We start from the raw sequence: 14,932 nt of genomic DNA, 5'->3' as shown, positions 1-14,932 counted from the left end.
TTAGTCGTAATTTAGCGACTATTTTATGACTATATTGCACACCAAAATATGTAGTTGCTAAATAGTCACCAATTTAGTGACTAATATGTGACTCATAGTAAATGTCTCTAATAAGTCACATATTAATCGCTGTTTAAGAAAATCAAAATTTTTAAAATTTAACCCCAAACCCTTAACTAAACTCTAAAACCTAAATCATAAACTCTAAATCTTAAAAATAAATCATAAATTCAAAGCTTAACCCCAAATCATAAACCTATACTCCAAACCCTGTAATTTAAACCCTATAACATAAATTTTAAACTTTTATAATGCATAGTATATAGAAATAAAATTGTAAACCATTTAACCAAAATATAACCACTATGTGTATAAAATAAAATCTATATCTAAAACTATTTAGTGTATACATATATATAATATTTTCAAAAACTATTTACTTATAAAATTGATTAAATTAGTCATTTTAAAATCTAAATTTAATTGTTGACAAAAAAACCTAAAATTAATCATTTAGTTTGGGCCTTAAAGGCTTTTGTATGACTTTGAGTTTTGACAAAAAAAAAAAAAAAGAAGAGAAAAACCTACCCTAGATCTGCCTCCATTTCTCGACACTACACTTAGAAAAAAAAAATCATTATCACTCTTGAAACTCTTTCCGAAAAACTCTCACTCTCATTTCTTCGAATCGCGATGACTCTGTCCGGCCAAACCTCTGACCGTCGTCTTCCACGTCTCGTCAAGTTGAATCTGCCGGGTAAGTCTTCTTTCTCTACTCACCTCCACCTTATCTCTATGACTTCTCGAAAAAAACAATTAGACCTAAACATTTCAGATCTGTTTCTTTATCTACCCACCTCCCTCTGTTCTCTGTCGAAGATTTTTATTGACTCTTCCGTATTTAATTTCTCGTCTCTGCTCTCAAATACCAAGCTTTCCCTATAATTTGAACCGCTGATTTTACGTTTCAACCTCGAAAAATCCAAGCTTTTCTGTCAATTGAAGACTTTGTGATTCTTTAAATTCATCTTTGTTTAATGGGCACAATTACGGTTTTCAAGGAGGTTCCCGGATCTTTCAAATCGACTTAGTTCATAGTCACCTCAGTTTTGGTGATTTTATTTGATAAAATCTGGTATGTGTATGTGTTTGTGTCTGTGTCTTAGAAGCTTATATATGGTTTGAACATGTGAGTTTTGTTTACTATATTATTTTGTTGTTTGTGATCAATAGACTGGATTTGGAGAAGTTGAAGAACATGTCAAGAAGCTTGAAGAAGCAGTTGGCTGGAAGAAGATAGGTATTTCAGATTAATTCGGATCGAGCATAGATTTTAGTTACTTAACACTTTTTCTGCGAGTCCATGTTAGTCAAAATTGCTAGGTTTGGTTTCGAACTGAGAGTCTCGTCTCTTTCCAACCCAATTTCCAAGGAATTAATTAAACTTTGCCTTACAAGTTTGTGTTTTTATTTTGATTTTGAATAGATTAGATTTCAATTAGAGAGGCAAGCCATACTAGTTTTGTGTCTACAGTTTTTTTTTTCTTTTATTTTGATAGTGAACAAACTAAATCAGTGTTCAGTTGTTTGAGCATCTCGTCTTGTGATGGTTTCAGGACCCTCATGGAAAGGAAACTGGTCCCAGCTCTGTCTTACCTGCAAGGTTTTTCCGCAGAAACCCGTTTTTTAATGTGAAACCCAACATTTTTTTCTTTTTCTAACTAGGATTGTCATACTTTACTCAGATAATTAGACCGGTGCGATCTAAACACTCTCCCACATGTAAGCGCTGCGTTGAGCAGTTTGACCATCACTGCCTCTGGATTTCCAACTGTGTTGGTAAGGTAAGAGACTAAGAGTTCTTTGCACCGCGAATCTCTCTCACTTTTTGTTATGGAAATTATTTGGCAATCTTTCACTTGTGACATGAAAACACCCTGTTATGCATATTTTTCGGTTAACGGTGTCTTAATACGATTATTCATCTCGCAGAAGAATAAACGACTTCTTAGTCTTTGTGATCATGGGAGCTTTAACATCATTCGTTGGCGGCACAACTGCTGTTCAAAGTATGTGACTGAAACAACTCTCCCTAGCAATCCTACCATTGAACATTCCGATGCTGCCGTGTTTCTATTTTTCAACTTGATCGTGGAACATTAGTGGGAACTACTTAGGCTTCAATGATGGAATACAAAGCAATTGAGAATGTGCTACAAACCATTTATTATGTAGTTGTTCATCTATTCTTTTTCTAATTATGTTTTTTGAGGAGGATGAAGTATTCTTTTTTTAGTTCTGATTTTTAATTTTATTTTGTAATACAGTTTTTTTTTGTAATCATGGCTTATAATAATCAATATAGTATTCAAAATATGTTTTAAAATTATTATTCATAATTTAAATATATTTAAATCAATTAATAAAATATATATATAATTTGTATAAATACTGTATAAATACAATAATGTATAAATACTTAAAATACAACTACAGTTGGTAAATAGTGGTTAATTAGTCACTAAATTTGGTGACTATGTTACGATTAATGTTTGTAATCGTAAAATTAGTCGTAATGTAGTCGCTAAATTTAGCGACTACATTACGACTACGTTTACGACTGCGACCTTTAGTCTTGAGCATTCACTCTTGAGCAGGTTCCTCTCAGTCCATTTAACCCACAATGAGTCCGCTTTAGAAATCAAACGCCAAATCAGCTTGAGACAACATACGTCATTAGTATCTTTCAAGGAGCGCAAGCCTAATCCACCTTCCCTTTTAAGTTTGCAGACATCTTCCCAAGAAACTTTCGCTTTGTGAGGATTCAACTCAGGGCCAGACCAGAGAAATGCAGAGCAGAGCTTGTCAATTTTGCGTAGACACGCACGTGGGAGGCGGAATGAAGAGAGCTAGAAGGCACAAACACTCCATAAAACAGAACTTATCAGATTGAGACGACCTGCATACGAGAGGAAGCAATTAGTCCAGGACCCTATACGCTTCTTGATCTGCTCAAGCAATGGTTGGTAGTCCATTGTAGTGAGGCATTTAGTAAGGAGAGGCAAGCCCAAGTATCTGACCGGTAACACACCAATGTCAAAATGATACGTATCCTTAATGGTCTGGTGTATAGCAGCTGAAACACCAGCGAGGAAAACCGTGGACTTCTCCATGCTTATACGCAGACCTGACCACTTCGCAAAGACATCAAAAACCTTGACAATACCAGCAATGGATCTCATCTTCCACTTCGCAAAGACATCAAAAACCTTGACAATACCAGCAATGGATCTCATCTTCCATCAGATAACACCATAAGATTGTCTGCAAAACGCAAGTGAGTCAAACCAAGTTCCCGGCAGCGAGGATGATAGCCAATCCGTTGTGAACCAGCCGCTTTGTCAAGTAGTTTTGAAAGAACATCCATACTCATTACAAATAAGTAAGGAGAAAGAGAACATCCTTGGCGTAGTCCTTTTGCACTATTGAAAAAACCAGCCAATTCTCCGTTCACTTGGACTGAAAATGATGCAGTAGTGACGCAGAGCATAATCCAGTGGATAAATTGAGGAGGAAATGCCAAAGCCGCCAGAATGTTTGCCAGAAAAGGCCATTGGACTGAATCAAATGCCTTAGATATGTCTATCTTAATGGCGCAACGTCCAGAAATGGTATCCTTGTGATAATCCTTAACGAGCTCAGTGGCGAGCAAAACATTTTCTATCAAGAGACGGTCTTTGACAAAAGCGGATTGATTGCCTGTGATGAACTTGGGGAGAATTTGTTTTAGCCTGTTAGCTAGAAGCTTGGAGATGACTTTGTAGAGAACATTACAGCAGGATATTGGTCTATAATCTTTCATTTCTGTAGCATCCAACCTCTTCGGGATGAGGGAGAGAATGGTGGAGTTGACTCCTTTTGGTAAAAACCTTTCTCGAAAAAAGACTGGACCGCCAAGGTGAACTCTGAACCAATTATGTCCCATGTGCGTTTATAGAACTCACAAGTATTAGCCGTCGGGTCCCGGGGATTTATCGTTAGGCATAGAAAACAGAAATCTTTGGATCTCCTCCGATGTTACCTTTCATGTAAGCTTACTCTGGTCCTCCTCAGAACAGCGGAAGGCATGGAGAGCTTGCAGATCCTCGACAGTGACCCCCTCAAAGTCATTAGGAATAAGTTGCAGGAACTTGCAAAAAAAGCGTTCAGCCTCTATCTTGATATCCTCCCCTTGAGTGAGAATTCTACCATCCGGTTTATGAATCTCCCGAATGGTGTTCTGAGTACGCCTTGTCATTATAGCACGATGAAATGCCTTGTTGTTCTTATCACCAATCTACAACCAATGAAGTTTGGAGCGTTGTTTTAAGAACTTCTCCTCCAGACCTGCAATCCGTTCCCATCGTTCAAACACCTCCTTCTCTGCAGCCATACTAGCAGGAGAAGGGTGTAACCGATTCACTTCTTGTTTTTAGCATAGATCATCATAAGACTCCTTTTCCTTCTTGACAAGATCACCCAATCTGGTCTTGGCCAATGTGCGAAGCTGCGGCTTAAGAGCTTTTAACTTCTTTGTAAAGCGGAACAGCGTGGAGGTGGACATGTGCAGAGGCTCAGTATGTGTCCAGTAGTCTTCCACCAGAGGTCTAAACTCTTCCATATCTGCTACAGCATTGACAAATTTAAATGGGTTTTTCCTCCGTACTGCACCCACTGCAGCAGTATTTAGGTTTATCCGACATCTAAGATGATCTGAACAACCTCCTGCTTCAAAAACAGAGTAAGACTGGGGAAATTTCTGGTACCATACATCATTTGCTAGAATGCGGTCCAGCTTCTTTGAGATGAGATCATGCTCCCTATTATTACACCAAGTAAATAGAGGCCCATGGGAAGGCATATCCACAAAGATACAATAATTTACCAGTTGCTGAAACTCACGCATACCAGAGTGAGCAGTAGGCAGAGCAGTCGTACGAGAATGCTCTTCCAAGTCTAAAATCTCATTAAAGTCCCCATACATTAACCAGGCCTTGTTACTGATGATTGGTGAGTCCTTGTGAGCTCGCAAATCATCCCATAAGCGGCGTCTCTCTTTTGCAGTGTTCATACCATAGACAAAAGAACAAAAAAAATTCCTCCTCTTGATTCTCCAATTTGACTGAGCATGTAATAAGCTGGTCACTTTTGTAGAACGGAGTGAGACGGACATCCGGTCTCCACACCACCCAAAGACGACCTCGCCTATTGCATTCATAGTTCGTTAATATCGACCAACCTTGAAACAATTTAGGACAAAGCCAGTTAGCCTTCCTCTCTCGCACCCGTGTTTCTACTACACAACCTAACTGAAAATCCTGCTCAGCTACCCACTTCTTTACAACGGAATGTTTAGATGATTTGTTTAAGCCGCGAACATTCCAGAAGAAGCTCGACATCAATTATGTTTGGGGGGATTTCTTCTCCTCTGATCCCTAGGTTGAGTCCTAGCAGATTGAGTTGAAGTGGTGGAAGGTGCTTTTTTAGAATCACGTGGTAAGGAGGGTCGCAGCGAGACTTCAGTAGGTTGTCGAGACGAGGTCTCACAGACCACTGACGGCTTAGGTTGCGACGTAACAGAGTTGTCCACAGTTTGAGGAACTGGTAGGTCTGACGGTGGTGCTTGGGCCTCACCCGCAGGGACACCAGCCACCTCACTGACATCAGGTTCAACACTTGCACTATAGTTGTGCATACGAGCACCTTTGATTATAATCTGTTCTTCACCACTTGCACTATAGTTGTGCATACGAGAGGAGTGCTGCTTGAGAAAGGTCTCTTCTAAGTTGTGTATTCCACTGCTTGCATACACATCTGAATCTTGCAAGAGATTTGTCTGGAACTCTAGATAAGATCTCATCTTCCAAATCGCGTGGAAGCGTCACCTCCATCGTGTAATCTGATAGTCAAGAGTTGGAATATATTATTCTCAGATAAACAGAGCAATTTCGAAGAATTAAGAGTTTAAAAACCAACCTCCTCAAAATCGATGTCCAGACTTAGATCACATGCACAACTTGTCTCTCCCTTCCCATCTACGGCTGCTATCCATATGATTAGGGTTTTAACTCTTTTTAACTTTGACAACTTCGAAAACAAAATAAAATGCTCATTCGGCTAATTAATATGACACCATTAATTTATGGAAATCTATATTCTATAACAAACAACATTCCCTAAATTTTCGGGTGCTACAACAACCTAATGATATATTTTTGTAAANGACCAACCTTGAAACAATTTAGGACAAAGCCAGTTAGCCTTCCTCTCTCGCACCCGTGTTTCTACTACACAACCTAACTGAAAATCCTGCTCAGCTACCCACTTCTTTACAACGGAATGTTTAGATGATTTGTTTAAGCCGCGAACATTCCAGAAGAAGCTCGACATCAATTATGTTTGGGGGGATTTCTTCTCCTCTGATCCCTAGGTTGAGTCCTAGCAGATTGAGTTGAAGTGGTGGAAGGTGCTTTTTTAGAATCACGTGGTAAGGAGGGTCGCAGCGAGACTTCAGTAGGTTGTCGAGACGAGGTCTCACAGACCACTGACGGCTTAGGTTGCGACGTAACAGAGTTGTCCACAGTTTGAGGAACTGGTAGGTCTGACGGTGGTGCTTGGGCCTCACCCGCAGGGACACCAGCCACCTCACTGACATCAGGTTCAACACTTGCACTATAGTTGTGCATACGAGCACCTTTGATTATAATCTGTTCTTCACCACTTGCACTATAGTTGTGCATACGAGAGGAGTGCTGCTTGAGAAAGGTCTCTTCTAAGTTGTGTATTCCACTGCTTGCATACACATCTGAATCTTGCAAGAGATTTGTCTGGAACTCTAGATAAGATCTCATCTTCCAAATCGCGTGGAAGCGTCACCTCCATCGTGTAATCTGATAGTCAAGAGTTGGAATATATTATTCTCAGATAAACAGAGCAATTTCGAAGAATTAAGAGTTTAAAAACCAACCTCCTCAAAATCGATGTCCAGACTTAGATCACATGCACAACTTGTCTCTCCCTTCCCATCTACGGCTGCTATCCATATGATTAGGGTTTTAACTCTTTTTAACTTTGACAACTTCGAAAACAAAATAAAATGCTCATTCGGCTAATTAATATGACACCATTAATTTATGGAAATCTATATTCTATAACAAACAACATTCCCTAAATTTTCGGGTGCTACAACAACCTAATGATATATTTTTGTAAAAAATATAGTGGTTCTCTTTACGTAGTTATGAGCTTTTCGTTTGCTTGAATTAACAAAGAATACCAATTAACGTTTGTGTTTGTTAATACAAGTAAACGAAGGATTAAAAAACCGGATTAGAAAAAATTTAACACTTCATATATAACAAGAAAGAAGATATGATTAGGCACAATGGTCTGATTCTAAACCGAAAATTAAGAAGAACGATCACAGTTTTCGAACCAGTAGGAATTATAATTAAAAAAAAATATATATACCATTGTAAATTAATTTCAACAGAAGAAATACACAAAGATACCGCAAATGTGATCCCCACAGTCACGTGCATTGTAGGGCTCGAAGGCCGAACGGGTCCCCATAATCCCATATAGCTGCCGCTCGAGGTCTCTATGACGCACGTGTGAAGCAAAACAGGGCACACAAATCTCTGGTACGTGAACACACATGATTCCCATGTTGACCTGACTGGAGCGGTAGGTGCTGTCTAGTGGAGACCACTAAATCTGAGCCGTTCAAACTTTTAACATCATCGTCAGATCTTATGAAACCACAATTACCGAAGAGGCATCTTTTTTTACTAATCGTCTTAATCTATATATTCGTCTGCGGCTTGACACATGTTCTCGACCAGTGTACTCGCTTTTTTGTCCGTTGGATCTAACCTCACAGATTCTCATCTTACGGTAAAAAAACCAAACTCAAATAAATATATCCTTTTCCACCGAATATTGTCAGATGAACAAAAGTTGGTTTTGTAATAATCAAACTTCCGGACTTCAAAGTCAAGCTTTTTAAACAGTAAGCGAGTTCATTAGATTCATTCCACATCCTTTCATCACTTTTTTTTTCCCTTTATATACCAAAATTAGTTACAAACTTAATAATCATATCATTTTTTTAAACTATATATAGGTTTAGTTGGGAAAAGGGTCATTTCATACCTGTACACACCTCAAAAGTGTGAATTGCTGCCTGTACAAACAAAGAGTGCCAATTTAGACATGTACCCTAATACATTTCTAATTTCATACCTGTACTCACAAAATCGAGCCAATTACAAAGTCTACGTTAACGGATTTAAGTCAACCGTTAGAGATGCTGACTCAGAATCCACGTGTATGCAAAACGACGCCGTTTTGATACGTTTTCCTCGTAAAAAAATTTGTGGACATTCCACACTCGGGAGATTCGAACCCTCAATCTTGAACATTACTAGCATTGGACTTAACCAATTGATCCCACAACAACACTCTGTAAAATCATACAATTATATTCTTATAAACCTAAGGTAGCATCTAAATCGAAGAAAAATGTGGGATATCCACACTCCCGTGGGTCGAACCCGCGTCTTCAGATTTTAATAGCAAAGACGTAACCAATTGATCCAACAACATCACTCGGTTATATCACACAATGTTATCCTTATAAAACGAAAAGAAATCTAAGTCACAATTAAAAAACCAAAATCAATTTTAGTGTAACCAAATAATTTGATTTTATTTTCTCAAAAGTTTTTAATATGAACAGATGTATTAAAGTAGATGTAATCTAAAAAATTTATATTAAAAATATGAATTAATTAATCTAAATTAATTAATCTAAATTTTTTTAGATTAATTATTTTTTTATATTAATTTTTAATGAATTAAAGAAAAAATGAATTAATTTTTTAGATTAATTAATCTAAAAATTTTAGATTAAAAATCAATTAATTTTTAATTAATTAAAATTACATTCAATTAATTAATTTTTAATTAATTAAAATTTAGATGTAAAAATATGTCCTATTGAGAACATCTGAGGACGTTTACATTAAAAAATATATCCTATTTTTTTCTTTAATTCATTAAAAATTAATCTAAAAAAATAATTAATCTAAAAAAATTTAGATTAATTAATTTAGATTGATTAATTCATATTTTTAATCTAAATTTTTTAGATTACGTCTAATTTAATACATCTGTTTATATTAAAAACTTTTGAGAAAATAAAATCAAATTATTTGGTTACACTAAAATTGATTTTGGTTTTTTAATTGGGACTTAGATTTCTTTTCGCTTTATAAGGATAACATTGTGTGATATAACCGAGTGATGTTGTTGGATCAGTTGGTTATGTCCTTGCTATTAAAATCTGAGGACGCGGCTTTCACCCACGGGAGTGTGGATTTCTCACATTTTTCTTCGATTTAGATGCTACCTTAGGTTTATCATAATATAATTGGTTAAGTCCAATGCTGGTAATGTTTGAGATTGAGGGTTCGAATCTCCCCGAGTGTGGAATGTCCAAATTTTTTTGCGAGGAAAACGTATCAAAACGGCGTCGTTTTGCATACACGTGGATTCTGAGTCAGCATCTCTAACGGTTGACTTAAATCCGTTAACATGGACTTTGTAATTGGCTCGATTTTGTGAGTACAGGTATGAAATTAGAAATGTATTAGGGTACATGTCTAAATTGGCACTCTTTGTTTGTACAGGCAGCAATTTGCACTTTTGAGGTGTGTACGGGTATGAAATGGCCCTTTTCCCTAGGTTTAGTCCCACAACATACGTAACGATTTCATATAACTTTCTCCATTAAAATTATAGTAGTATAACTTTTGCCTCTTCTTTCTCAAATTCTTTAGTCTTTTCTCTCCTCGAGAATTACGCAACCACAAACAAAAACCCATAGATAACTCGGAACTGAAAAGTAAAAAAATAGAGAAAGAGGAAGAGAGAGAGAGAATGACGGCATCAGGAGGAGGAGAAGGCGGAGGATCGACGGCGGCGACGGGGAGGATGCCGACGTGGAAAGAAAGAGAGAACAACAAGAGAAGAGAGAGAAGAAGAAGAGCCATAGCAGCTAAGATATTCACTGGACTTAGATCTCAGGGCAATTACAAACTCCCTAAACACTGTGACAACAATGAAGTCCTCAAAGCTCTTTGTCTCGAAGCTGGTTGGATCGTCCACGAGGACGGCACCACTTATCGAAAGGTTCCATTTCTAAACTTCAGATTCTTTTTTTTTTTTTTTTTTTTAATTTTCAGACATTGAGCTGATATTTTTTCCGACAGGGTTCTCGACCAATGGAAACAACACCGCCGTGTTCCTCAATCCAACTCAGTCCACAATCATCGGCCTTTCAAAGCCCAATTCCGTCGTATCAAGCTAGCCCATCCTCGTCGTCTTACCCAAGTCCGACCCGGTTTGATCACATTCCAAACCGTTTCGACCCGAATCAATCCTCGACTTATCTCATTCCTTATCTCCAAAACCTAGCTTCGTCCGGAAACCTCGTTCCTCTACGAATTTCCAATAGTGCCCCTGTCACACCACCGCTCTCTTCTCCTAGAGGATCAACTCCGAGACTTCCGAGATGGCAAAGCAGTAATTTCCCAGTCTCAGCTCCGTCAAGCCCAACACGGCGTCTCCACCACTACACATCGATTCCAGAATGCGACGAATCTGATGTCTCCACGGTTGATTCATGTCGATGGGGAAACTTCCAACCGGTTAACGTTTCTCAGACATGTCCTCCGTCGCCTACATTTAACCTCGTCGGAGATGTGTCAGTTAAGCCATGGGAAGGTGAGAAGATTCACGATGTTGGTATCGATGACTTGGAGCTGACGTTAGGCAACAACACCAAAGGACGCGGCTAAAACTAAAAGTTGAAAAGGGTAATATCGTTATTTAACTATTATTAGGCGGGTTTGGTCCGGTTCGGGTATTGGTTTCTGGTTTACCCGGAGGCCGTAGCTAATACAGATGGGTCGTGGTCTTCATGACTAGTGTACAGTCTTTATCAATGCTTCTTCATCTCGCAAATCTAATGGTGGATAATGAAAAGATGCAAGTGTGTGAAAGTGAGAGGGACCATTCCCATGTGGGTGATGGGGTCATGTTAATATGATTTTTATCTATCTCTCTCTCTAACCACGCGTGACTATCCAAATTCAATGTGCCTATCTATCATTCATCACACACCAATGTTTTTTTGTTTTTTTGTTTTAGTGTTTATCTTTAAGAAATTGAATGGGAAACAAAAAACAAGCTCGTATGAATCTACCGTTGCATGATTTGAGTTTGTTGTTGGTCAGACTCTGTTTTTGCAAGAAACATGACTAGTTGGTTCGTTCATGTGTTCTGTCTCCCTCTATACACGTCTAAACGGAAATTTTGTAGAAAGTTTGAATGAGACTCTTGACATTTTTTAAGAGGTATTTGATTTACTGGATAGTTTGTATATGAGACCTTTAACACAAAAAAAAAAAAAAAGATAGTTTGTGTATGAGACATTTTAGAGGATATATGATATATCTTCCAATTTAATTTTCACTTTTGATTTATTTTTTAGTCATTGAATAATGGTATCTTAGCTTTTTTATTTATTTTTATGAAGAATTTTTTTTTTTTGGCTTGGTTTTGTTAGTACCTTCTGATTTAACTTACTCGAGTTTATATAAATTTGTGTGAACAATTATATTTTATATTGTATTTTCTCTCTTTCATAAAAATGTCATTTTAACAAATTTCACACAAATTATATTAAAAATAATAATATATGTGTGTTTTACACTAATAAGTGTGAATTATTTAAATTTAATGAAAATAGCTTCGAATTAAGAATAATATAAGAAACTTAGTGTAAAAAGCATATTAATAATATATATATCTTTTGGTATAAACATATTAAAATATATAGTAAAATTCTTTGTCAAATGAAAATACTTTTTAAGACTTTTTGTGAGAAAAAGGAGTACGTGTGAAAAAAATTAAAACGAATATTTATTTTTTGTAGTCATTTTCTTATTGCTTTATTTAAACAATTTTGGTTCCACACATGAGTTAAGACATGTCCATTTTATTTGGATATTCATATTTTTATTTTAACAATGGGCAGTGTGTTATGTCTTACAATTTAATTAGGTAGTAACCCGTGCTACAACACGGGTAAAATACTTTTATATAATTGTATTATTTTAAATATTTAATTTAAATTTGGTTTTATTTTGGATTATTACATGTATATAAGCTAGAGGAACGGAAAGCACGTCACTGTCCCATTTTATCATGTGCCGTTCCATCTCCTCTCGTCCTATATCCATCAGAATTTTTCTGTCTTATTGTAACACTCCTTTCATCACCTTGCTTAGTGGGCACACCCATGTGCATTCCCGGTCCATGGGCCCACATCGCTTAATGAGCCCACATCCATTCCCGGCCAGTAGGCTCATTTATATCTGACGGCCGATTTGTTATATCCAGGAGACTTTAAAGATTTGTTTATCATCCCTACAAATCACCACATGATCTTTCCATGTGTTTTGTTTGCATTCGCACAGTTCCGACAATCACTTCCCGGATGGTCTACTATCCTGAAACTACTCCAGCTCTAGAGTTCTCTCAGGACCTTTGACTGAAAATAAAACTGCACTTTGGTGACATAGGTGACCATCACTTTATTCGCCAGAATAGCCACCTTATGAAAGTCTCTAGAATTGAAGCCATCCAGCCACCTTATTCTCATATTTATTTATGGTTTTGTTTTTTTCTTCTTTCAAATTTTCAATAAACATTAATAACTTGATGTTGTGGTTTTGTTTAATTTAAACTCTTTCATATAAATTAATTTAGTATTAAATTTTCTCATATAAATTTTAAATTTGAAAAATGAGTTAGAATCTTATTATTTTAAATATATAAAACTATTTGTACAATATTGATAATAAATCTAAATATTGGATTTCAATTCAGTTTTAGTTTGAATTATTATTTATATATAATCCATACGTATCTACTTTGTAATAGGAAACATTTCCTGTCCCGTTCCATCCCATCACGTCCCGTCTTGTCTTTCTATCTTATCCATCATAATTTTTTTTGTCCTATGAGAGTTCTCTTTCAATAATTACTCATTAAAAAATGTTTATTAATATGTATTCGGTAAGAAATTTAGACATAATATTCTAATTCTCCATTGTATATTTAATTTTTAGTTAGTTAGTAAAATTATCTAAAAACAAATTATAATTCTCAAAAACATCTAATTATTTTGATCATAACTATATTAGCTGTAGAATTACGGGAAGTAACATCAAAATTAAGATCCCAAGACAATAATAGAAAAGATTTTGGACATGCCTTAACTTTTATAAAAAAAACAGATCAAAATCTAGGAAAATGCATATAACGAAAATACATAGTCTGACAATGTAAATCTAATTTATCCTTTGATAAGCTCAATGATAAAATTCTCACAAAAGGCTCATATCAGCTATAATTGTTTGGTTTGTTGTTTCCGAGCAAGAGAACTTGGCATTCCTTAAGCCAAAAAGTGTCTAGAGTGGACATAGACTTTGTTAGTAAATTCTCAGCTTCAGCAGCTACTTTTAGATTCAGAGGAAGATGAAGAGCTGAAGATAAAACTGTTCCTAGATCAACTCTCCACTGGTCAAACGAATTGATACTCCACACAAAGCCTTGAACTGCAATTCTGTGTTCATCGATTGCCAACAACTAAAAACACAACATATACAAAAATGTCAGCTTTTTTAGAAATGACCTTCTGACCTCAATTTTAATACCTAAAATAGTGGTAGACCTGACCAACATAGTAAGCAGTCAATTCTGAAAGTAGAAGGCTAAGAGAAGATCGATCGCCAAAGAATGTATGTGGAAAGATACCAACAGTTATACACGTTATTATATATAAATTTTAACATCAATCAACAACATATTTACATTGTGGGGATTGGGGAATGAGATTTCATTAACTCTTATTAGAGATTCACTTAAGTTAGTATCTATAGTAGTCATATGTTCATATACTTGAGCCCATAATGTAGATAAGCATTTTCGAATCAATGTTTTAAAATACATTGTTAATGAATGGGGTAAATAATTTCCCAATAATATTTTGTACTTTGGAAAATTGAATGGCATAATTCATAAGTGGAATACTAATATTTTATTTCCAAATTTAATAATTATATTTTATGTCATAGACCAAAAAAAATAGGAAAATGAATTATTATGTAAGTTAAACTCTTTGTTTTCAAGTTAAAATGTTCATAGATTTATTTAAAAAAATGTAACGATTATTATTTTGGAGTTCTATTTGGTTTTGCTATAATTATTTTATTAAGTTATATTTAAATTCGTTGATATATAAAATCCAAAACTAAATATTTTGACGTCATATATATACTAACACATATTGAATGTCTATGAGAAATTATTGGATACCAACAAAATGTTTTATAACTTCTAAGTTGAAAACAAAAGAAAAAGAAAACCATGATATCCACCATTCAATATCCAATTTATCAATGTCGTGAAACAGATATAATTTAGATTTGATATAAATGTTACAAACAAACAAAAAGATACAATTTAAAAAGATTTAATAGACTATAGAGTGAAAAGAAAAAGAAAAAAACAGAGTGTCTCACTCACTCATCTTATAGCAAACTCACAAATGGCTCCAATCCCTTCACTAAGGTTTGCCTACAATGCAAACCCAACACACACACCACTGTTACAATATTACTAAAAACTTATAATTAAACCTTTTTTTTGAAAAAAAAAATGGTACTTATCCTTCTGGTTGGTTCCTTTGCATTACCAATTGAAAATAGTAGCTTCACATCAAGTTCATACAAAAACCTCACTTCCTCATGAAACACTACAA

At 35.7% G+C, this 14,932-nt stretch overlaps 1 protein-coding gene and 2 long non-coding RNA genes across 4 annotated transcripts; 2 read left to right on the top strand and 1 right to left on the bottom strand.

The window, feature by feature from the left end:
• Nucleotides 610–2,304, top strand: LOC104711616. 2 transcript variants are annotated; one of them, XR_755366.2, is made up of 5 exons: nucleotides 610–757; nucleotides 1,234–1,300; nucleotides 1,617–1,663; nucleotides 1,746–1,844; nucleotides 1,993–2,304. It is a non-coding gene; the product is annotated as an uncharacterized LOC104711616 (long non-coding RNA). The 2 variants fall into 2 exon arrangements; XR_755367.1 differs by lacking the exon at nucleotides 610–757 and adding an exon at nucleotides 764–1,135.
• Nucleotides 9,834–11,340, top strand: LOC104711615 (BES1/BZR1 homolog protein 1). Its single transcript, XM_010428313.2, has 2 exons — nucleotides 9,834–10,233; nucleotides 10,314–11,340. Exons 1-2 carry the CDS (start codon nucleotides 9,982–9,984, stop codon nucleotides 10,899–10,901), a joined length of 840 nt encoding a protein of 279 aa, XP_010426615.1. The 5' UTR covers nucleotides 9,834–9,981; the 3' UTR covers nucleotides 10,902–11,340.
• On the bottom strand, nucleotides 13,456–14,192 carry LOC109126569. Its single transcript, XR_002033467.1, has 2 exons — nucleotides 13,844–14,192; nucleotides 13,456–13,758 (listed from the first exon to the last, which is right to left on the bottom strand). It is a non-coding gene; the product is annotated as an uncharacterized LOC109126569 (long non-coding RNA).

This window comes from Camelina sativa, chromosome 9 (assembly GCF_000633955.1).
Source record: "Camelina sativa cultivar DH55 chromosome 9, Cs, whole genome shotgun sequence".
Taxonomy (NCBI): Eukaryota; Viridiplantae; Streptophyta; class Magnoliopsida; order Brassicales; family Brassicaceae; genus Camelina; species Camelina sativa.
This window is presented reverse-complemented; position numbering and strand designations above follow the sequence as displayed.

What these genes read in the sequence shown, in the direction of transcription:
- LOC104711615 (XM_010428313.2), top strand. Translation starts at nt 9,982, where the DNA reads ATGACGGCATCAGGAGGAGGAGAAGGCGGAGGATCGACGGCGGCGACG. An exon ending in ACGGCACCACTTATCGAAAG is followed by an intron (nt 10,234 to 10,313) that starts GTTCCATTTCTA and finishes TTTTTCCGACAG; the next exon opens with GGTTCTCGACCAATGGAAAC.